The sequence below is a fragment of the Monodelphis domestica genome, chromosome 7 (assembly GCF_027887165.1).
Source record: "Monodelphis domestica isolate mMonDom1 chromosome 7, mMonDom1.pri, whole genome shotgun sequence".
Classification (NCBI taxonomy): Eukaryota; Metazoa; Chordata; class Mammalia; order Didelphimorphia; family Didelphidae; genus Monodelphis; species Monodelphis domestica.
Window position 1 is genome coordinate 290,002,629 of NC_077233.1, and position 24,803 is coordinate 290,027,431.

At 44.3% G+C, this 24,803-nt stretch overlaps 1 protein-coding gene and 1 long non-coding RNA gene across 6 annotated transcripts in view; one reads left to right on the top strand and one right to left on the bottom strand.

Moving 5' to 3' along the window:
* Positions 1 to 24,803, bottom strand: part of CEP120 (centrosomal protein 120) — a 98,509-nt gene that overhangs the window by 58,334 nt on the left and 15,372 nt on the right. For all 5 annotated transcript variants that reach the window (XM_056803954.1, XM_056803956.1, XM_056803955.1 and 2 more), the window contains 7 exons: positions 22,941 to 23,055; positions 16,164 to 16,305; positions 14,634 to 14,782; positions 11,183 to 11,380; positions 5,158 to 5,385; positions 2,880 to 3,093; positions 1,361 to 1,538 (listed from right to left, as the gene is read on the bottom strand). In XM_056803954.1, coding sequence (XP_056659932.1) covers positions 1,361 to 1,538; positions 2,880 to 3,093; positions 5,158 to 5,385; positions 11,183 to 11,380; positions 14,634 to 14,782; positions 16,164 to 16,305; positions 22,941 to 23,055 — 1,224 coding nt within the window. The remainder of the gene's footprint in view (positions 1 to 1,360; positions 1,539 to 2,879; positions 3,094 to 5,157; positions 5,386 to 11,182; positions 11,381 to 14,633; positions 14,783 to 16,163; positions 16,306 to 22,940; positions 23,056 to 24,803) is intronic.
* Positions 18,903 to 22,507, top strand: LOC107649507 (uncharacterized). The gene is made up of 2 exons (XR_001623252.2): positions 18,903 to 21,680; positions 22,398 to 22,507. It is a non-coding gene; the product is annotated as an uncharacterized LOC107649507 (long non-coding RNA).

Consider the following 24,803-nt stretch of genomic DNA (forward strand, 5'->3'; position numbering starts at 1 on the left):
GAAGCCGAAGCTCTGCGCCCCAGGTTTGTCTGCGGACCGTCTCGCACCTCCCGGCAACGCCGCTGGCGACGGCAGGGTCTCTCAAGCCTTCCCGTTGAGCGGAGCCTCTCTGAAACGGGCGCCAAAACAGAAGAGGAGGCCGTGACATCACCCAAGGAAACGACAAAGCAGCAGCTCTTTTTTAGGGAATGTAAACCTTAAAATTTCTTAGACTTATAATTGTTGGAAATTTCACCATTGGGAAATTTCATACTTGAAAAATTTCCTATTGATAGTGGGAACTCTATTGGAATGTGAACCCCCTTGGCATGGGAGGTTCTTCCTCCTCCCTTCTTAAGATTACTTTAGGACAGAAACCTTTTGCTGAACAATGGAAAGGGCTTTGACCTATGCTTAAGCATAGAACAGGAAGTTCTTTGAGTCATGATTGATTTTAGAATTGATACAATAGAGATACTTGGAATGACAGAACCAGGTCTTGGAAATTGCAATCTCCACCCTACTCAGTCCTAACAGGATTTAGGAAGGGCTGCAGCATAGATCAAAATTTAATTATTCCAATCTCCACCCTACTCAGGGTAACAGGATTTAGGAAGGGCTGCAGCATAGATCAAAATGTAATTATTCCAATCTCTACCCTACTCAGGGTAACAGGTTTTAGGAAGGGCTGTAGCAAAAGATCAAGATTTAATTATTTGAGAATATGACCTTCAACAGACATGTGCAAAGCCACAGACCTCTGGGCAGTCTTGGGTTAAGCTAGAGCCTCCATTGGCACAGGGAAGACATGGACAGTGATTGGTAGATGTGAGAACTGAGGGGAGGGAACTTGGATGGTTTCCTTAAAGAGAGAGGGGTCTGAGGACGGGGGTGGTTGGAGAGTTTTGGCTCTGGTTGGTTGGAGAGTTTTTTGGCTCTGAGAGGTTGTGCTGCTCTGAAAGAAGCTGGAGGTGGAGGCCGCTGTGACTGTTTCTCCATTTTGGACACGTGAGTAATAGGGACTGATCTCCTTTCATTGCCCCAGCTATCTAAGGGCTTGGGCCTTTTGGCCCAGCCTAAACAGAAGGGGTATTTAAGCCCTATTCCCTTCTCTCCCCTTTCTCTCTCCCTCTCTCTCTCTATCTCTAATACCTTTCTTCCTCCTGTTTGTAATTAAACTCTATAAAAGATTAACGGCTGACTTGAGTTTTCATTTAGGAATTACATAGCTGAATTCCTTGGCGACCTTAAATTAATATATATCAGTCTTTTAAAGTGATTTCCTTGTCACAGGAAAGAGGTCCGAAAGCGAAGGGTTCGGGACTCTACTCTCCCCGAAGAGGCTTCTCTTAAACGCGTCTGAAACAAAAGGAGGCCTTACTTTAACATGCAATTGACCGGAAAGTCAACTTCGAGGTCCTGGACGCTCCTTAGATCTATCGAAAAGCAGAAGTGGTGCGACGACGCCGGCACAGCAATCTTTTGTCCTGAAGTCATCTCGGAAGCATTGGATGTTGTCACTAGATGGACTTGAGAGGCTGGCGTGGGACAAGTCAAGGCTGGCACGAACACAATGACAAAATTAAGAGTTCACTAAAATGTTCCCAAGGGTTTTCAATCCGTTTCAAAAGGACCCCTTCCTTTAGCCCTACGCAGGGGATCGGAATGCTCTTCTCCCATTTTGGAAGGGGAAACAGAAACCCAAGAATGCCAGAAGGACTTGACCAAAGTCGCCAGCTGCGAGGTTAATCAAGGTTTAGTGGAACAGTGCAGGTCTCTAGCCTCCCACCACGTCACTATTTTAATTGACTGCCCCACCTGTCAGAATGAAGAGAGAGAAGCTAACCGTAGCTCACTCTTCCGTTAACAAAGAAAATATTTTCTAAGATACATAGTACAAAAAGTATCATTTCCTTTAAGGGCCAAATTAAGTCCATTCATTATTTGAGTATTTAAATAGATCTGTCCCTTTTGAACACTAAGTTTAACAATGAATCTTTTAAAATCTTAGAGCATACGATAGATATAAAAATACTATTTGATTTGGGTTAACTGGGGGCAAAAAGGAAGTAATTCTTTTGAAACAATTTCCTCAGGTCTTACTAAAGTGTCTTGAACATTGTTAAGCTTCATTCTGCTTTTTAAAAAATGTTTGGTTCCCATCCATCCATGCAGGAAGTTATTGTACCAAACTGATAAGTACAAATTCTACAACTTAAAGTCTCGGAGAATGTCCTGGAAGATTGATAATGACTTGTTCAGGGCCACACAACCAATCAGTGTCAAAGATAGAACTTGAACTCAGGTCTTGTTGTTTTCCAGGCTGACCCTATTGTGCCTCTCACTTTGAATATAGTGACCGCTTAATAAACATTTGACTTAAAAAGAACACCACCAATGAATAAAAATTGTGCCAAACCAAAGACAGGCATTAGTTAGGCTTTCGTCACTTTCAATTTAATGGCCAAAGATCATTAGAATATATGAACTAGTAAAAGATAGTATTTGGCATGAAGAATTAGGAATCATTCTAAAACTGTGTAACTAGATAAGGATTCCCCCAAAAAATGGCTTCCTAACTCACAATAAGTTTCTGGGTTGAAGCCAATTCTATTGCACAAATAAAGTAGATTTAAAAAAACAACTCAAGCCTACAACATGAATAGGTACTAATGGAAACAAGTGTTCTTTGCTCACAATAGTAGATGCTTAATGTTTATTGAAATTAATTATTTAAAAGTTTTCAACTAGAAGACTGATTAAATTAGATGTTAATTTGAGTTCTCAATTATTTTAAAGCAACAAAATGCAATTTTTACTTTGAATCTTAAAAACCTGATCCTTCTGAAGATATATTTGGTAATGTTTATTGATGAAAAGTTATTAAAAGACCAGCTTACCTTTTTGATTTCCTTTTGGGTCCTTGTCATACTGTAAACTTTCTATTTCACTTTCTGTTGCATCATCTTTAGTCGGTGGTGACTGGTTATTCGGAAGTGGAACAGGTGATGGAGGGGGTGATTTCTCTTCAGTTAATGATTTCTCCTGGATAGGTGTTAAAATTCTCTTCTTTGAGTGCTCTTGCTCACCTTGGGTCTTGAATTCAACCAAAGGCTAAATAATTTGCAGAGAAAAGGCAATTTGAAAATTATTTTCCTTTCTATCTATGCAAATCTAAGGCTGTTTTTAAAAATGTTACCTTTCATTACTCTGATCCTTCCTATCCTAAACTGTTTTTCCTATTTTACATTCTCCTAAATCATTTTTGTTCTTGACCAAACAAAAAGACTCTGACATTTAGTGTCAAAGTATTCCTAGTGGGGAAAGGCAAGATAATTTAGGAGAATAGTACAGTCTAATTAACAGAGTGGATTAGGGGACTCTGGGAAGGAGACTGCCCTTGGCCATTAATGAATGGGTAATTACCTTGAAATGCTATCAAGTGGGAGAAAGAAAGGTGGTTGAATTATACTTTTAATTTCTTTTCCTCTTTTTTTCCTGACTATTTCCCCAACCATCTTCCCCAGTTCTTATTTTACTTCTCCTGCTTTTACTAATCAGCCTGCAAAGGATCAATTGCTAGAAAAGAGATCCCAAAGCAGCTACCACATACCAATGTGCTGAGGATGCCAGAATAGCTTATTTAGTGTCTATCTTGGTCAGTCTCAGTCATAGTAAAACACTAACAGAGGACAGCTAGGTGACTAGAGAACCAGTGAATAGAGAACCAGGTCTGGAGAGTCAACCAAATCAAAGATTCACTTGAACCCCAGGGCTTCGAATCTGGCCCCAAACACTTCCTGGCTGTGATTGCAGGCAAGTCACTTCACCCCAATTGCCTAATCCTTACTGTTGTTCTGTCTTAGAACCAATTTTATTTGGCATCAAATCTAAGGCAGAAGGGTAAGGGCATAACTTAAGGTTTGGGTCAAAGGAGACTCAATTTCTCATCCTAATTCTAGGATTGCTGCCACATCGCTTTTAGAATTCACGCAGTACATTTTCCTTGGCAGAAAGCTTTCCTTTCTGACAAAACCAGTGAAAAGGAAGCCAACAAAGCACAAGTTCACTAAAGGTTCCTGGAGGGGGAAAGAGTGGTCCCATCTAAACCGGTATCCCCTCGGGGCAGGAGGCCCAACAGAATACTGTTTCAGCGGGAAGAGCACAACCTGGGCCAGTGACTTAGAATGACTTGAGAGGTAAATGGATGAATTGCACATGAGCCAAGTGATCCCACGCTGACCCAATCATACGTCTTAGACTTGGATCCCGGTGGGGAACTTCCCATTATAATCATTAACTGCTCTAATTATCGACCGTAGGGTACTCAGTATATTAAGAGCTTCGGGGGGAGGAATAAAAACTTCAGCTGTGTGCAGTGAAACCCACGTGGAAGGAGCCGGATTCACTGGGAGCCGTGCCTGGAGGAAGGCCTGAGGAGCTCGCAGGAAAGCAAGCTTGGCCGCTGTTTAACCCTCTGCAGACGTATCCGACAGAGACTCCCCAAAGGACTACGGCCAAGACAGGTTGCTTTGCCCGGAGTAGGCCAAGTTCTGGGAGATTCACTAAATTTTCCATCTGACCCTATGGGGACTTAGCCTTGGCACCAAACCCCACTGCATGCTTCTTAACAGCCTCGGGGCCTTCTACCATATCAACGGCTTATCTAATTAACCATCAGAAACCTACACAGCTAAGGGGGCTCGTTGCCAGCCGCGGCGCCCGGCGAGACCTCCAGCTTTCCTGCAGCACAGCGTTTGGCTCTTGAGCTCAGAACTGAGATCTTTTATTTGTAGCAGGCTCCAGTCTGTGTTGTGAACTAGTTGGATGGATTCAAATTCACATACATGTGCATAATGATAATACATACAACAATAAGAACCAATACGTATTATGAGGCGCCTCCTACGTACTTATGTAGGCACAAAGAACGGAGTGACAGCTGCAAAAGCTTACTCTGATGAGGGAGGCGTGCAGTACCTATCGAAGCATAGAGAAGAACTATAAAGAGGATAAATGCCGAGAGCACAAGACAGTTCGGGAAGGGAGGAGGGATAAAGGTTCCGGGTGGAAGGTGTGCTTGAGCAGCACCCAGATGGAGGCGAGGAAAAAGTCCATTTCAAACAGAGGGCGAGGCCGAAAAGGGAGGAGAAGGGAGGAGAGAAAAGCTAAACTTGCCTGAGCGTTTACGCCTTCTCTTTGTAAAGCCACAGATACTCCCACAGTAGGTGCCAATTCCAGGGGGATCGGGGGAAGTTTTTGTTTGGCTCGGTTGGGTGGATCAAGGTTAAAAGCACCTTCAACTGCTACAGGGCGCTGGTTGATGTCTGTACTTCCTTTCTTCAACAATCCAGTGAGTGGGATTTCTGTGCTTCCAAGCGACTGGTCTCCACAGCAGAGATGAATCTTTTAAGTAAGAAGAATTTGCTAAATGAATCTTCAAAAGTGCTTCTCCCCCAGACCTCCCACTTCTCACCAAAAATATATTAACTTTAACAGAAAAATAAAAATATAGCATTACTCCCCCAAAGGGGGTCATACTCTACTCTCACAAGACCACAGTTATGCAATAGAGTTTAGCTAAATTTAAAGTGGTCCACATATATAGTTTTGAAAAGGCTATCCAACATTATTAGATTTAATTCATTAATTTGTTGTTAATGTTCATGGTGTTTTTGGAAAAGTTTTCTATCTACATTAAAAATCCAAGTCTCAGATACTGATTTATTAAATTGTTTTATTGATAACATATAAACAATTGAATGTGATTTTCCTTAAAATACAATTAAAAATAGAATGGTAAAATAAAATTAAAATGGCTAGAATGAAGAGCTCTCATTTAACTATAAAAGACACTGGTTCCATCTTAAAGATAATCAACAGCGGGATGAAAAGGAAAGACTCCAAATCTGTATGAAAAAAGGAGATCTAAATACTTTATTCCTAGAAGAAATCCAAGAAATTATAATTGACATACTATATGAAAACAGATGAACAGTTATAAAGGTATTATTAACAAATGTTAAACAAGTATATACTTGTGATATTTAACATAAAATAAGCAACATTCCTCTAAGAAAAAAATGGACAAAAGAATTCCAGATTATAAAAACAGATAAATAGTTTCTGACAGTGTTCTACTTTAACTCCAAATGTCACAAGCCAATGCTGTACATAAACAGATATTCTGTGATTGCATTTGGTGTTTATACTGTATTTTGGCATTGTAGTTGACACTTTAATAGAGTTTATGAAAAAATGAGGAAGATCTCCCCGTAGGTGCCATGTCATCTCACACATCTTCGAAAACAAGCTTATTCTTCATAATTTTGCATCATTCGCTGTTTTATTGTTATTCTTTCCATTTACAATGTTGTAGCTATTGTGTATATTGTCTTACTTCTCCTTACTTCACAATTCACCAGTTCGTGTAGATTCTTCTGTGCTTTTCAGTATTAATTTCTTACAGCACAGAGTGACTATTCCATTACATTCACATACCATCATTTACTTATTCTTCGATTGATAAGAATCTTCTTTGTTTACAATTCTTTGTTAGCACAAAAAAGTGCTTTTTAGTGTGTGTAGGTGCTTTCTTCTCTGTCCTTGTGGTCCTCAATCTTTCTCTGGAGAATTGTTTGTTCCCATCCTTCACTATTTCCCTTTAAGAATGGCTTTTGATCATGTATGTGCATATGTAAGTGTGTATGCCATTTGTCTCTTTATCTCAGATACCAAAACCTGATCAGATAAATCTGATACACAAATTTTTTCCCACTTGGCCTCTTCTCTTCCGAGGTCCAATAATTTTGTTTCTGCAGAAGTTTTCCGTTTCAAGCAATCAGTCGTTGGGCTAAAAATGTATCTCCTTCCAATAGCTGGAAGAGGCATATGATCTCTTCTAAAGTTTTTAGAGTATGATCTTTGATATAACGGTCACATATTCATCTTGAACATAGTAGGAAATAGGGTATAAGACGTTGGTCTAAGTCTACTTTCTACCAGACGGCTTTCCCCAAGTGATTTATTTTCTGGTTTATGGATATCTGGGTTATTAAATTCCATGGTTTCCCATTTTGTTTTAAGCATAAATAATTGTTGTACTTTGTCAAAGACTTTCTTCTGCATTTATCAAGATAATCAGGTGGCTCTGAATGGTTTTAATATCATTTTGTTGCTTTTACAAATAGTGAATCATCCTTGCATTCTTAGAATAAATTCAACATGGTTATATATGACTAATGATTTATTTGATGAATCATCATAGTCTATGACAGGATTCTATTTAAAATTAATGAATCAGTATTCATTAGTATTAGATTTTAAAAATTATATTTTTTTCAGGTAAAGTGTGAGATGGCATAGTGGATTTAATGTTGGCCCTGGAGTTAGGAAGACTTGAATTCAAATCTTTGTTTAGACACTAACTAGGTTTGTGGCCCTGGGTAAGTCATTTAATTGCTATCTGCCTCAGTTTACTCAACTAGAAAATGAGGATCATAGGATTGTTGTGAGGTTTAAACGAGAGAATACATGTAAAGGGATTAGCAGAATAACTGGTACATGTGGGTGCTTAATAAATGCTCGTTTCATCTCCCCTTTCCCCTTCAATACTTGAGAACAATTTATGTGGTATGGGTACTAATTGTTCCTTTAGTCTGATAGAATTTTCCAGTTGACTTCTTTAGGATCTGCCCTTTCTCAACCCTACTCCCCCCATTTCAGTAGTTTTTTAAAGCTATTTCTATTTCCTTTTCTGACATTGGGTTATTTAAGAACTTTATTTGGTCTTCTGTCACGTTGAACATTTTAGATTTTTAAAAGTAATCTTTTTTTGTGTACTCGATTTCATTAGCGTAGAATTTTGCATAATAGGTTCAGATTATTCTTTTTATTTCTCCTGGTTTTGTTGTAAATTCACAACAAAAGCTTGTTCATTTGCTACTTTGTTAATTTGATATCCTTCCCTCTTTTTTTAAAATCAAATTAGTTAAAGGTAATAAATCAGTCTACTGTTCTCAAAGAATAATGAGCTTTTAATTTTTGGTTTTTGGTTTCTAAATTTCTCCTATAATTTTAATGTATACTTATATTTTAACTACACACACACACACACACACACACACACACACACACACACACACACACGGGGTGGGGAGGGGGAGACATGATTTCCCCCCAGAGGCCTATTTTGAATACATCCCAGAAATGTTGTTTCTATAATTTGTCCTCTGACCCATTCATCATTTAGAATATTATTGTTAAGTTCCAACTGGGTCTTCCTATTACTATATTCTTATTATGTTTTATTTACTATTTTAAATAAAAATTATTATTTTATTACATTTTAATCTATAACGGTTAATATTTATTATATCCTTTTTTTAAACCATTTGTTGGCAATGACTCTGTGCCCTAAGTACATGGTCAATTTATGTAAAGACTTTTTGTGGTACTAAAAATGTTCTTTAACTATCTCATTCAGAAAACACCACAGTCGTTCTAGCTCTAGTTTCTCCAGCCAATCTGTTCAGTTCTATATTTCCCTTTTGTTTATGGTTATTGAACTTATCCAAACTGAGACAAGGACATTGAAATCTCCTACTATACTATTATATTACTTTCTATGTATTCTTGTGCTTAAATTAATGTTTCCTTTATAATTTTAGATGCTAAGGCATTTGGAGAATATACTTTTTTTTTTTTAATTTCTACCTTCTGCCTTAGAATCAATACTGTGTATTGGTTCCAAAGCAGAAGAGCAGTTAAGGGTTAAGCAATAAAGGTTGTTTTAAAATGTATTTCTTATAAACAACAGATTGTAGGGTTTTGTTTTCTCATCCAATCGGTCTCTTTATTTTATTGGATTCATTAATCAATTAACATTTAAAGTTGTACATTAGAGGTTTATTATTTTCCTCCATTAGTTTCTACTATTTTTTCTCTTTCTTCCTCTATAAAGACAGCATTATATCTTTTCAGTTATTTAGCTTAACTGATTTTAAGGCAACTTCAGCTTTCCTTACCCTAAAGCACCCCCCCTTCTATTTGTTTTTATTTTCTCCTCGTTTTGAAGTTTTTACTTATTAGTTTTCTCTTGCTTTTATTTAGCTATTTAATTCTTAAATTTCATTACTAATTTTATTCAACATTTAATTCTTCCTCTCTTTTTTCTACTTTCAGTTGTCAAGAAAAAGCTCCCCTTTTCTCCTCTTCTTCAACTTTTAAATTACTTTTTTCAGGTTTCATTTTCTGGTGTTTTCTTCAAAAAGGGATTTTTTCTTTGGTTCATTATTTGTCTTCTGTCTATTCTAGATTGTGTTTCTTTGTCCCTTCCTCATCCAGTCCTTGGATTTCTGTATTATTCCTGGACTTAAAGCTCCTAGGGCATGTGTCTTGGATTCTTTCTTCTGAATAATTTCCAATTCTTATCTTGTAATTCTTGCGCGCTGGTTCCTTTCCAAAACGATCTCTGTTGTCCTTCTGTGTTCTTGTCGAGAGCTTAGCTCTTGTTTCTGTGGTGCTTTAGAAGCATATCGACTGCTTTAGGTTCGGATTTTGTTTGAGGAATAGTCAGACTGTCGCTAGACGTTTCTCTTATATCGTGCTCCACGCCTTGTGAGGCTGCGACACTGCGGTGGTTGGGGGTTTCCGGAAGGCGCGGACTCGTGACAGGCACTTCATTCTAGGCTCAGAAAAGCTGGGCAATCTTGTCGTACCGTCTCCGTTCCTTACCTCGCTTTTCTGGGAGCCCTGAAACCCATCCTGCAGTTTGCCCCGCAAATCTCCCCTCGGCTGCCTGGAAGCTCCCTTCCAGTGCTTCTGTCCCCGTGTCTCCGGCGTGCTCAGGGCCTCTCTTTGCTGAGACGCGCCCCGGGGGTTCTTCTCTTCTCCCGGCAGCCACAGTGCCGCCCTCCTGACCCACAGAGCCGTCTGCCTCGCAACGGGGGAGACGTCTGACCCGCTGTCACTGCACGGATCGCCGACACTTCCAGGGCTGGAGGTCTGGTTCGCCGCTCACGCGCTCGCTCTCCGGACTGGATTCCTTTCCAGCTCCTCGTGCCCTGACGGGGGTCCCCAGGGAGGGAGCTCTCGGCGCTGTGTCCGCCTCCTTCCACGCGGGCACTCCCTGCGCGCTCCCAGCCGCGCTCTCTAGCCCACGCGGCTTCCTGGGAACCAGAAGCGGCCTCGAGCGGGCACCAGGCCCGAGGGTTGGGCGCGTGCCCCGTCCTCTGGTCCCGGCGCTCCGGCGCGGCTCTATCGTGGCGCCGCGTGCTGCAGCTCTCCACTGCGCTGTGCGCCTTCTCGCGGGCACTGAGGACAGGCAGGGGGTGGCGAGCTCGCCAGGGGAGGCTATGCTGCTGAATGAGCGCAGCGGGTAATCAGGGCTTAGGCTGCTCCGTTGCTGGTTCATCAAGTTTCTACCTGGTCTGGCTTCTTAGGAGTCCCTCCGCCGGGGGACGGATGGAGAGCCCGGCCTGGAGAGGGGAGGTCCTGGGTTCCAATCTGGCCTCCGCCCCTTCCCAGCTGACCCCCGGGGCCTAGCCCTGACCGCTCTTCTGCCTTGGAGCCGGGACACAGTAGGGATTCCAAGAGGGAAGGGGAGGCTTAAAAAAAAGGAAAGAACCTCCCCTAGTGAGACACATGCAATTGCTCAAACTCTGGCACATCATCCCCATTTAGAAGAGGTCCGATTGCGAGGATTAAAGAAGACACTCTTTGGCCTTGCAGGCCATGACTCACGAGACTCTCCCACTCACACCCCCCCCCCCAGCCCAACTTCCGACGGCGCCTCAGGCTTCCTGTCCTCTGCACGGCGGAGCGAACTGAGCCGCCGGGTCCTCGGAGCCCTCTTTCGTCACTCCCACCCGAGTCTGGCAAAGGGCGAAACAGAAAGCGTAGGACGGCGTCAGAGGACCCACTGGCTTCCTTCGGGAGGCCTGTCTGCACAGGACAGAAACAGCGGCCACCCAGCGCTGCACCCCCAAGAGCCTTGGGTGAAGAGCCCCGAGAGCAGCCTCTGCCTGAGGCTGACGGCGGTCAGAGTGGAGGCCGGCCTCCCCCGCTAGTTCAGAGTTTGATAGCCTGAGTAATAACGACGGCGTGACAAAAAGAAGACGGGAGTCACCGGAAAACCGGAATTAGATCGGCAGAAGGGATCGCTATGCTAAACGTCCTTTACGAGATGAAGATAAACCTTTACCTGAAGTTTAGAATGGAAAGAGAGATAAATGCGAAGTACTTCGATACTGCTACGTATTCGAACAGATGCTCTCTCTGGTTCAAAATCCGGGTTCATCAAGTCACTGAATGGTTCATTTGTAACGTCATTTCCCAGTAGTGAATAATAAAAGAAGAACTCAGGTTGTCTCTCTGGAAGTTTCATTGTACACGGAATTAACTACAAAGTAATGAAAAAAGAGAAGCAAATTAATATCTGATTTCAATCTTTTTTGTACTGAAAATGACACTCCTAAAATATAACTTCTAATCACCTTCAAATTTCTAGCATAAATATTTTTCAAAGATCGTTTCAGGAAAGCATACAAGTCTCCATCACTCCATCGTTAGCAAAAGCACAAAAAGTTTTGACGCCTATAGTCTTAATTCTTTTTTCAACGATCTCTGGAATTATGCGCAGAGAAATATAAAACTGTGTATTCCCTTAAGCCCAGCAAGAGCACTGTTGGCTGTTTCCAACGTAGAACTGAAAATCTGTTGCCCTCAAGAAGAACCACATACCCCAAGAGCCCACTGACTTCCTGTCATTCCGTACTTCCTGTCGACAGAGGATAAAGGGGCGTGGGCACGGAGGCTCCTCCTCTCTGATGTAGACTCGGCAGTGATGGTGCTGAGGGGGTTTTAAATGGGCCAATCGGCCATGGGCAGGCGGTTTTTATTCTGTGTCCTCTTCGTTCCTTGACTTCTGACGATCCTTAATAAACCTCATAAAATGCCGTGTCTTGTTACTGAAGATATCATTTTAGACTCATACCCAGAGTGATCAGGGAAAGGAAGAACCTCTACGTTCAAGACTATTTAGAGCCGCTCCCTGTGCGGTGGCAAAGACTTGGGAATGAGGAGGACTCTCCTCAACTGGAGCCCGGCTGAGCAAGGTTAGCGTCCGACTATGACGGGCTGCCCCTGTGCTACGAGAAATGACGAGCAGGTGTGAAGACCGACATTCAGTTACGAACAGCAGAACGAGATGACAGTTACAGCACTAACACTGGAGCACGACGTGTGAACGGCCGCCTCCCGAGGATGAACTAACACCAACAGGAAAAGCAGTTTCTCCACGTGGATCATCTTTTCACATGATGAAATAGGTGGGCGATGTGCATGATGAGATCTGTGTAAGGGCTGCGTCACGTTTGGATCCACTGCCCAGAGGGTAGGCCTGACAGGCAGCTCGGAGGCCAAAAGCGACGACCAGTTAACAAAAAGGCAGAAGCATTAGAGAGGAGGAGGGGAGGACCAGGAGCCAAGGAGTCCCTGCGCTCCAAACTCTGGACACTCCCCCCCTGCCTATGGGCCTCACGAGCAGTTGTCTTAAAGGCTCTTCCAGCTGCCTTTCCCTACTCTCTCCCTATAAAGCCACATTCAGTAAACTATCTGACCTAACTGGTTCTTCATATCAGTGGCAGGCCCGTTTGGAGTTCATTAAATAGGACAGCTCCGGACTCCTGGGGAGTTCACCCTCTTGGGCCTAAGCCCAAGGTGGCTTCAGGCCTTTTCCACCCCAGGCTTTACCGGGTACTGGCAGTGCCCTTTCGGACATCAGGGAGCACTGAGGACACAGGAACACGGCAATGTGGAGATAGGATGGACAGGACCTCAGGATAACAGGAAAGCAGGAACCTTTGGCTCCCAGGGAACAGGTAGGACAACTCCCACTTGGTTCAGAGGAACCAAGCCACAGGAAGTAACCTCTCAGATCTCCTTGAAGGACAGGAACCAAGGGCTTCCAACTGCCTCACTAGGTCCGTTCTTATCTCTTCCCCAGGCTCTAGAATATGCCTTTTAGTTCTATGCATGCAGCAAGTTTCCTCTTTGCAAACTCTTGCATTTAGTCTCTTTTTGCAAAGTCCTTCTTTCTTTCTTTCTCTCACAGAAAGGAGAGAAATATTTGGAAAATTTTATGTAATCAACAAACAAATTAATAAATTAAATTCTTTAAAATAAAAAAAATAATTCATCTAAATTATTCTTGATTTGCCATCATGAATGAAGGTCTTTTGATGCTATTCTTGAAATTATATGCTCAGGTCAAATATAAAATAACGATCCAAATCCAGTTGGCTGGAGGAAAGAACCAATTCTCAAAATCTTGGGAAAGAACACGAATTGTTAACAGTTGCAAATTCAACTTTCCACTGTCTCTTAAAATGATTTCTTATACGATGGATGACAGTTTTCAAGACTTTAATTTATTGGCCACATGATATCCTAAGAGAATGATGGAATTCCTGTCCTACATCATTGTAAACGATACCCTTCAATCCATGATCTTGAAGGGTTAACACAAACAAGAAGCAGTGTGGTCCAAGAGCACTGACCCAAATTAGGAGCCTTAAGTGTGAAGCCTCGAGCGAATACTTATCGGTATAAGCACGGAAAGATCATTGAACTGCTCACGTTATCAGTCTTAAAGCAACATGTGAATGAGTCGTAAAAGTTAGGCAGAATCATGAAAAGACAATAAAATGTGAATTCTGGGAGAACAAGATGATGGAATGTTATGAACAATCCGAAGACAAGGGAGTGAACAGCGGCAGGGGAATCCCATGATGAAGATCTAAGAGGAGCCCCAGACCAAATGATCATGAACGTCAAACTCGGGCCTTTCCTCAACCCAGAACTACGGAAGTGCCTGTGCGTACTTAAATGCACCCGCACGTGCCCGACAGGAAAAAGACGTGGCCAGCGATGACAGCTCAACTGGGACGAAGGGATCAGAGAGGCCCAAACTAGCGCCTACTCTTGAGGACAGTCTAATGGGGAAGACGGACATGCACACCTGGGATGAAGATGCAGGCGCTGACACCAGAAGCAGGAAGACCCGAGGGACTCGCCCCCTTTGGGGGGGGGGGGGGGCAGGAATAGTGCCGGTGAGAGCAGGAATAGGCATCGCTACGGTGCGTCCTTCTCACTCCCTAATGTGGCCCCTTCATTTAAAAAAAGGCGCTAACTTTGGACCGCAACCAATGAGCCCAGAAGTCCGGGCACATCCAGAAAGGCTGATCAGCGCACCCACTCACGGCGGCCTCAGAAGGCGCTGGGTGCTTTATCAGTGAGGCCCGGACCTTGGACGAGTTCTCTGAATCGCTCCTCTGCCCAGTGGGTGCTGCTCCAAACACAAGCGGGGTTTGAGACGGACGCAGACGCGGATGCGGCGTCTCTGTCGGACTGCACTGGCACCTCTGCGTGGCACCACGCCGCTGCGCAAAGCTCCTGTTACGGCGCACTTCAGGAAACGCCGCGACAGACAACGAAGACGTTTGTGTCCGAGGCGGCGTGGCTCCGAGCGTCCGGTGCCCACTGCCCGCCGGACTCTCCGTCTCTGGGCCTGCTCTGCGCCCTGAGCCGCCCCCCGCTCTGGCTTCCAATCATCTCCAAAAGGCTCCCTCGTTCGACGCGGCAGAAAGGCTTACCTGCTCCAACTGGGTGGCAAACGCTATGGTCACGGACATCACAAAGAAGTCTCTGCAGTGTTCGGCTGGTCCAATCTGGTGGTAGCCTTCCTCCTCGTTCAAGACCGCGACGATCTTCTTGGGGTCCACTCCGGATAACCCAGCGGGCACTTTACACGGAGAAAACAATCCATTTAATCGTCTTATAGCCGCGCTGCAAGGCCTCCACGCCTCTGGGGCAGGAGGGCTACACTCTGCACGCTCCTCGCCAATCTCCCCTCCCCCGCGCCGGGCACCCTATCTCAAGGCCGTGACCACCGCCCTCCGTGATGAGGAATGGAGGTCTCCTCACAGTTCAGCAAGCGCGCGTGGGGCGCACGTTACAAGGCGGCTCGCTCTCGTTCCCTGCCACCCGCCCGGGACAGTGGGCCCCGCCGAGAGGTCCCACGGGAGGGGGCGGGGTCTCTGGGGCTCGGGTACCCAGGGCGCCGTGCGCTCCCTTCCAGACCCGACGCGCGTTCTCCTCACTGAGCCTCCTTCGATGCCCCTCACAGAAGCGCGCTCGCCCGTTCACCTCCCCCAGCTTCCCTTCACGCCTCTCCGGGCTGACGCTCCGCCCGCTACCCTCGGATGACTCTGCGGAAAGGCTTCGATCGCCCGACGCCACCCAGCGCTCTTTAAGGGCTGGCACCAGGCACGTGGACGGGAAAGAAGCCCCAAGCCACGGCTGGACGCCCAGCAGAGCCCAATCCACAGCACGTGCCGGAAAACGTCTTACACGAAGCGCTGAAGCGCCCCGGAAACCCGAGTCACGAGGCCTAGACCCCGCCGATGCCCTGGGCGCACGAATGGTTCCTCCCCACTCGGCCCTTTTCCACAGACGCACCGCCCGTCCCTGACTAGGGCAGGCCTGAGCTCTCTGAAGGCAGGCCGGCCTTTTACAAAGATTCCCCCACGGCCTCCAAAGGGACACCCCAAAACCACGCCAGGGAAGTGCGTTTCGGGGCTCCTCGCTGCTTTTAAAGACCACGATAGACGCCCCTCTAGACGGCACGTGGGGCCTTTTGCCCTGGTCTGTCTTCTCAGGCTCTTCCCCAATGACTTCCCCCCACATAGGCCGGCTTGCAGATGAGCTCCCTCAAGAAGCCTCTCAGTCACACCACTGCGCGCCTGCCGACCACCAGGCGACATTTTACTCTCTGCGTGTCTGTTCTGCAAGCCTGTCGCCTCCATCTCTTGACATCGTCTCTCTGTTCGGGGCTCAGCTCGAGAAGACGCCTCTTTGAGAGGCCTCCATGCTTACTCGCACGTGCCTAGAGCACAGGCTCCCTGAGGGCAGGGAGTGGCTCGCCTCCTCATTTCGGACCTGGAGCGTGCCTGGAGCACGGTACACAGTTACTACTTGTGGCTCCGCAAGAGAGCGGAGAGGCAAGCTCCGAGACGGGCGCGCGCCACCAAGAACACTACTGATCAGGACAAACGCCCCCCCCCCCCGCCCCCGCCCACAGAGCCCATAAATCCGCGTTCTCGGCATGCTCCGCGAGTACCAACCTTTTCCTTCTCTGGGCGGCGCCTCCTTGGCCTTGAAACTGTCCGCTGGCGCCTTGGTGTCGGTTTCCAGAGCGATGCTTATCTGTATCTCAGACTTGAACTTGGTGTATTTATTGCTCAGCAGCGCGTACCACTTGGGCGCCTGGAGAACCCAAGGAAACACAACAGACAGCAGTGAGTAAACAAGAGCAGCATGTTACGGATGTTACAAGGCTCCCCCATTTCCTGCATAAAAGGAGTCATGCGGAGAAACTCCTCCGTGTAAGACGCCCGATCTTCTCTCTGCTTCTCTGCCCACTTTTCTAGCTGCTTTCAGCCCCCTTTCCTGTCCCGGGCTCTCTTCCCCCCTGGAATTCTGGACTGGCGTGTAGCAAAGACAAGGTCAGGGCTTGGCTCTTCTCTCTCCACCCTCCCCGCTTCTCAGAGCAGAAAAGTGCATGAAAAGTGCATGGCGACCTGTGGGGGAACGAGGGGGGCGGGAGGGGCATTTTCGGGACTTCCCACTGGGGCGGATTCCTATTTCCGAGCAGATCACGGAGCAAACCCCGTCCTTGGAACGGGCGTCCTGGAGCCCTGAAGTCATTGGGCCCGAGCTCCAGAAGGCGGCTCCGGCCCCCAGAGAGCCGCTTCATGGAAGCCCGCCTCGGAGAGAACGAAGGCTTCCGCCAACGGACACTAGTAGGGCTGAACAAGTGCCGCCATGCGAGAGGGCCGACGGGATCCGACCTCACCAGCCAACCGTGACTAGTGCGAACTGTTCCGGCAGCGCAGCCATGCAGCGCGCCTTCCTTCAGGAGGAGCCCGTGACCGGCCCACCCGCGCTGTTTTCCTCCGAGTGCTTCGAGCCTCATCACGCACTCAAGCACAGCGCGGGCGGCGGCGCGCGTTGGCGTGACAGCGCCGGTCCGGCTGCCGTGACAGTGACCGCGATGCCTCGCTGAGACACCGAGGCGGCAAGAGCGAAGGCCGGACGCCCGCGGGGACCAGCGGGGAGGCGTGCGGCCCGTCTCTCTTTCCCGTAACGAGGGTAGTGCACGGCAGGAGAGCCGCCACGGGCGGGCTGGCCAAAGCAACCGCGAAACAAGCCAAAGCCAAAGCGGCCGCCGTCCCGACACGCTCCTCTGCTTCTGCGCCGAGCGCTGTGAGGGGGCGACAGCGAGAACAAGGCTTCTGACTGACCACTAGCGTGCTCTGACCCGCCGTGAGCGCCTACCCGAGGGCCAGCAAGTGCCCGTTCTACAAGAGGAAATGAAGCTGCTCATCTTGGAATCGTGACTGCGGTCCCAACGGAAGGCAGCCGGCCCGGGCAGACCTAGAGCGCGTCCAGCCTGAAGCCCGGGGCCCGTCGTCTCTGCACCGGCTTCTCAGCCCACTAAGCCACCCCGATGCTCCCTGAGAGCGACCCTCCGCGCCAAACCGCAGCAGAAGGAAGTAAAGAGAAGAGTGCCTGAAGGGGACGAGCGGCGACAAGGAGCTGGCTGACGTGGGCACGTACGTGGCCGTAGGGAGTAGGCTGGGCGAGGCCACGGGACGCCTGCGCTTCCCACCTTCCAGGGATCACAGTGAGCAGAACTGAAACCAAACGTGCAGCCCCTGATGCAGAAAACAAGCTGGATAACTTACCAATCACCAACTTAGTTCGATGCTTCGTCCAACTGACACGATAGTGAGCCATAGAGAAGATGGCAAAAATATAGCTCGGGGAAAAAGCAAGGAAGGCAGAGGGTTCTAGATGGTCTAGAAAGCATGCCTGTAGTCATGAAACTTCCTTGGAGAAGCTACGTGGGTGACACACATGAAGCCCTGTCTGAAGAGGCAGGAGACAACGGCTGAACCAGTGTGCAAGTCAGTGTGAAATACTTTCTATTTGCCCAGATCAAACAAGCTGAGAAATGACTATCAGATATTGCCACAGATTATCATCATTTCTTACAGAAGTTTAAGCTGCAAAAAAAATCACCCAAGCAAAGAGCACAAAAGAGCCTAATTCCACAAGCATTTGTTGGACACTATTCTAGGCAGTTAGTGGACACACAAAGACAACATGAAAAATATCTCCCACTTCAAGGAGCTTATACTGCACTACAAATTGCCTTAGACAGCAAACACTCCATTTCTTTATCAAAGTATTCTTTATGGCAGTCTAGGACAAGAGTCATTTAGAACAGAAGTTTGTTCGCAAAATCTTGAAGAAGATGATGGACGTTCATCAGCAAGACTGCTGAGTGAGAACGTCAAAAAACAAAAAGAATGAAAGAAGAAGTACCTGCTGGGAACAATACAATCTTTAAGATAGCAAAGATACACAAAAAGCTTGAGCTGTCTTAAAAGAGGAAACAATACCCAACAATTGGAAAAAATAAACATTGTTTCTACAAAAAATGGGATTCACAATAACTTTCTGATATCTGCAAAACTGTTTAAACATACGTCAAAGGCATCTTTGACAAAAATGTTAGAGGTATACAGAAAGGCTTTGCAAATGATATTCTACAGCAGATCTTTACAGCCACAAAGCTGCATGCCATCCCAGACCCCAAAATGCCGATTGACTGTTGATTACAAAAAAAGAAATCAAAAGATCTAAAAGAAGCCTGAAAGTTGTCTTCGAATAGCATTTCATCTAGGAGCAGCTAGTTGGTACAGTGGATAGAACACTGGTCCCTGAATCAGAGAAAAATGAGTTCAAATACCACCTCAGACCCTTATTGGTTACTTAGCCTTTGTGCCTCAGTTTCATAATCTGTAAAATGAAGATAGCAATAGGATCTACCTCCTAGGATTGTTGTAAGGATCAAGTGAGATAAATGTAAAGTAATGATCATAAAAGCTAGCACATGATAATCATTTGATAAATATTTCGCTATGATTTCTCCCATTTCTATCACATAATATTCCTTGATAGAGACAAAAGCACAGCTGCCTCCTAAGACAATCCAGATTATTGGTATCCGGTTAGGCAGACATATGATGGAGACCTGCTCCCCAAAGATGCCTGTCTTTGTTGGAAGAGGTTTACTGAAATCTTCCTGCATCTTCAGATGAGTTACTTGCTGTGTCTCAATGCCTCAAACACGACAAAGCCTCCTCAAGGAGACCCGTAAGGACCCCCAGAAGTCAGACACCAGCTCCCCTGTTCAGTCCTCCATCCACAAGAATCAAACCCAGGAGGAGAGCTGGCTCATAGACCTTGTTTACCAGTACACGGATCAATCTAGGGCAGCAACAAGAGGTGAAGAAAGGATAAGCTGGGCCCAGGATTTGTTAGGAGGTAACTACTGAGCTCGACTGTCTTTGGGAAACCAACAACACTTAGCCCTCCCCAAGCCTGTCCATAAAATACAATTTCACCTTCTTCAAATGTAATTCCGGCTTTATTGCTCTCGCTGTGAATTATGGGTTGCCACAGTGTTCACAGAAATCTCACGCCAATATCACCTACCTAACGAGAGACCCATGGTGGGACCCAAGTACACAAAGCGGCATAAAGCTCTGTCCCCCAAGAGAAGAAAGGCTCTACGAGGAGACGGGCTAGTCACGGAGATAAAAGACCACCGACGTGCCCCACTGGAGGGAGGGGACTAGCCTCCTGTAAGGGCTTCCTATTAAAGGAGATGTGGGCAAGAGACACACAGGATGGGAGAGGGACGGACAGGCTAGTACATGGTAAGTACTTCACAAATGTGTGCTGCTTGACTGATAGGAACCCTCTGAAGTAGTAACAGTATCAGCGTGCAGGACTTTGCTCCAGCAAGTAGCAACTTGTAACCAGCATCAGAATATCCCACAAATAATTGCTTGGCTTTTACTTGGCTACTGTAATTCCCATCGTGGATCCGTACTACCTTCAATGTAGGAAACAACTGAAATGGTTTCCGAAGCCTGCCAAATGTCTATTACATGAAAGTCACAAAGAAACGCACGAACAGCCCTCGCTCTAGAGATGATGTTCTAAGAGTGGAGACTGTATAAAGACAAACCCGATCGATGTATGTAATCTGAAGATCCGAGGCTCAGACTTGGAGCTGGAAGGGACCAGAAAGGCCATGTAGTCCAATCCATACACGCTGTAGAAAAGGGCTAAAGAGCTGAGCATTCTAAGAGGTGAAGGAATAGCAAAGAGACATGAGATGGCTGCTTAAGGGAATCGCTAGTTGTATAAGGGAATAGTTAGCTGAAATGGAGATTGGAGAAAAAAGGGATAAGAGGAAATAGTCCAGGAGGTCTGTTTAAACCAGACTGTGAAGGGCTGTAACTGTTAAGGCTAAAAAGAAGGCTGTCAATATTTTTTCTTAAAGGCAAAAGGGAACTACTTAAGAGTTTGAGTAAGAAATTCATAGAATCAAGCCTGCTCTTTACGGGATTATTCTGGCACGTAAGCAGAAGATGGGTTAGAAGGGAGATAGGCTAAAAGCAAGGAGACAATTTAGAAGACTAAAATAATAATTCAGTGAGAGGTGATGGATGAGGGCCTTAGTATGTGTGTAAATGAAAATAAAGGGATGGAATCAATAAATATCATGGAGGTTTAAAAAAACACATTTAGCAACGGATTGGATAGACGGGGTAAAAGAAAAAGAAAAAGGGGCTGCTACGTGGCTCAGTGATAAAAAGCCAGGTTTAAAGATGGGAGGGCCTGGGTTCAAATTCAGCCAGCCCTTAGGGAAGTCACTTAACACCAAATTGCCTAGCTCTTACTACCCTCCTGCCTTAGAACCAATACTTAGTACTGATCCAAAGACAAAATGTAAGAGGTTTTTTTTAAAAGAAAGAAAAGATGGGAGGTCCTAGGTTCAAATCTGGCCTCAGACACTTCCCAGCTGGGTGACCCTGGGCAAGTCACCTGACCCCCATTGCCTACCCTTACCACTCTTCTGCCTTGTAGCCAATACACAGTATTGACTCCAAGCAGGAAGGTAAGGGTTTAAAAAAAAAGAAAGAAAAGAAAAATGAAGAGTCAATGTTGAATCCAACACTGAGAATAAGAAAATTTAGAGGAGTGGATTTAGAGAAAACAGTGAGTTCTGAATAGAGTATGTTGAGTCTGGGAGTGGAAATTAGACATTTTTCTTCCCAGAATGACAATGAAAGAAGCAATCTAAAGAACACTGAAATGAATTCTTTACAGTTCTTTTATAGAGGTTGGAGTAAAAGAAGGGAAGCAGGTTTTCACTTTTAGAAAAGGGTACTGACAAAAATCTCTTGTCAAAAATGTGAGGAAAAAACGAAATGCCACTTTATAAGGCCATACAGAATGGTGCAATAGGGCGAGGCCTAGGGTCAGAAGCTTATCACTTAACATCTCCCCTTGATGTTTTCTAGATGTGTGCCCTGAGCGAGTCACTTCACCTCTCCACGTGGTTCTTCCTTTGTAAAACTGGGAAAACAATACTAATGCTATACATTTCTCCGGGGTGTCGTAGAGAAAGCATGTTCTTAAAATTCCCCGAGTACTTTACGGTATCTTGCTGCATGATGCATGGGACTTTCACAAGGTCGTCATTTCTCAACGCATGTGTAAGTCAAGAAAGTTGGATTCGGTCTGTCTAAGGGCTCTTCTAGATCTAAAAGAAGATATGGATTAAAATCTCAGAAATCGCAAATAAATTCCCAGGCAAACTCAAAATTATTTCCAGGGGATGAAAAACTGCTTCAGGGCAGAAAAATGGTATTTTACTAAAATACTGAAAGCATGATGTGAAGGTCTTTATGAATAAAAAATGAATTAGAGACTCAGAAATGCCACCAAGTCATATACTGTAAGGAAGTTAAAAGACAGAAATAATCAAAATGATTAAAGCAGCACTTTATGTGGCAGGAAAGACTGGAAACAAAGTAAACACTTTGATAAATACAGCAATGAGTGATTGGCTAAACAAGTTATGGTACATAACGTTAATGGAATATTGCTAGGCTGTAAGAAACAATAAATATGAAGAATTCAGAGAAACAAAAAAGTTAATGGGAACAGATACAGAATGAAATAAGCTGAACTCGGAAAACAATATAAATACACTGATACACAATGACTTAGAGAGGCATAAATGATACAGAATGATGGCAAGGATATAGATGAAAAGAAAAAGAATAAGAAACTCAATACTGAAATATCACCAAGTGGTTCCAAAGAAGAGTTGGGACTTTTTTCCAATTCCTTTTCACAGTGTAGAATACTGTTCAGTATGATTAATTGGCTGATTGGTTTTGTTAAATTGTTTTTTCTTCTCTCTATAGACCTTTGATGGAAAGGATGGCTCACTGCACAAGTTGGAGAGATACATTTGGAAATGAAAGGGATGTAAAAAACAAACTATCAATAAAAATAATATTTTAAAAGGAAATAATTGGGAGATTGAATGAATGATTTACATTGGAGTTCGGGAAAGTTCTACCCCCATATGATCTGCTCATATAGCTTGGCCTTTTTATATGTAATTGCTTTATCAGAATACAAGTTATAGTCTTCAGACAGAATATAACTTCCTTAAGGACAGGCATCTATCGCAGGTAAAACCCATTATACAGTTTATTTTTACATTTGCTTCCATTTAGAAAATGACAATGGCATCGCCTATAGATAAAAAAGAAAATATAGAACAAGACCAATGAGCAGGGAAATACTGATATTGTCATGTTATAGTTTATATCTACTTTAAAAAAGGAAACTACATAATATACTCATAGTATCAAATACATTCTGTTTTCTGTTCTATGCACATGTACCATATGTAAATGCTCATGTTTGTTGGTTTATTTTTTAAAAATTAAGTGCAATACCTGCTTTATTTCTTGGGCAGTTCTTAAATCTAGAACGATGTACCCAATGGATTCTTTAGCTGTAGACACAGAATCCAAAGCAAAACACTGGAGCTTGATAGGTGTGCGCTGCAACCTACAACACATACAGATTTGTATAAGTAATTAAACAGTTAGTTACAAATTATTGGTTAACATTTATTATATTTCCACAACATAAAAGGCTATCAAATATTCAATTATTCATTCAATAAACTGGCTACATCAAATAAATAAAATCTTCATTCTTCATAAACTAAATATTTGGGGGGGGGGGGGATAAAGATGTGTGAAGATAGGATTAACTCTCCCCTTGTCTATCTTTAGCTAATCAAATCAAGAACTTAAAGTACCCCTACTTACCATTAAGTAAGAGTCACTTACTAGACTAGTAAGCTCACACCTCCAAAGGCCACTGCCCTCACCTTGGGCAGTGCTAGGCAAATTGAGAGGCTGCCATTGGTTTTTGTGAAGAAAGGGGAGTGACAGGAAGTGCCGTGGAAAGAGCAGCATTTTGAAGAAACCAGCATGGTATCGCATTCATTCCCTTCCAGGCGTTTGGAGAGAGGTTCTGGAGATTCCTTTCCTGGCTCGAAGGATACTTTTTCCCTGGATACTGTGTCAGCTTGCTAGGTGAGTGGCTGAGATTCCTACCTTTTCTCTGGAGGAGGCTGCGTTGGTGGAACCTAGCTGAAGACACCACTGGGACTTCTGGCTGAGGATTACCAGGAAATCCATGTGGGAGGCAAGAGTCTTAGGAAAACCCCTGCCAGGGCTGAGCCAGACTTCACCAGAGAAAGGCTGGTAGGCTTGTTAGGAATGTCTCTTTATTTACATTTACACTTTCATTCTTTCCACCTCTTTGTAAATAAAAGCTGCTAAAAGCCATTGTGACTTAAGCTATAATATTTTAAAATCAATGACCACAATATTACTTTATAACTCTTACATTAGCATAAAACCCTAAATTTAAACGTTACAGAGAAATTGTTTCAAAACATCTGACACTCAGAAATAAATCCTTTAAAATGTACAATCTAAACAAAAACATATAAAAGAATAATTGCAACTTCATAGTTTTGTAGCTTACCATTCATTAAAAGGGCAAGGAGGTGCTCTGAACATTGTACAAAATTTTTTATCTGTTTTGTTGCTACTTAATATAATCTTTATAAAGTTATACTAATTTTCATTTTTTTTTTGGTTCACTCTATATTGCTTTCTACTGGTCTTCATATGATCTTTCAAATTTCTCCTAGTTATCATTCCTTCAGAGCAATAATAGTTTGTAGCAGTCAAGTAATTCATTTTATTCTACCATTCCTCAACTGCTAAGATAGTTTATTTCCAAATTTCTGCTATTGCAAATAGTTGTTCTATGAATATTTTGATATACAAAAGGCCTTTTTTTGCCAACATTAATGAGTATTATTAATTCAAGATATACAGAATTTTGTGATTTTTCTTACACAAATTCAAATAACATTCCCCAAATGGCTGACAACGTTAGGGCTTTGCCATGAATGTATTTTTTCCTTGAATCTCTGAAAACATTATCTAAACCCAGCCAACGAATATATGCAATATCTATATGTAATAATTGCTTGGCTAAGTAGTGATCACTGCCTGAATCTGAACTTCATTATAACAATGAAAATGCCAAGTCACAGAAAGCCTTGTATGACTTGACTAACTGTACAGCCTGTATACCTAAGCCTGGGCTACATAAAAGGGACAAGATGCCCTTGCTGGCTTGGTGAAGCCAATATTCAGATCAAGCCAGTGATGCTGTTAGTTTCCTAAAAATACAGTCCCATCTCAGGACGCTATCTGAGGCTTCCCCCA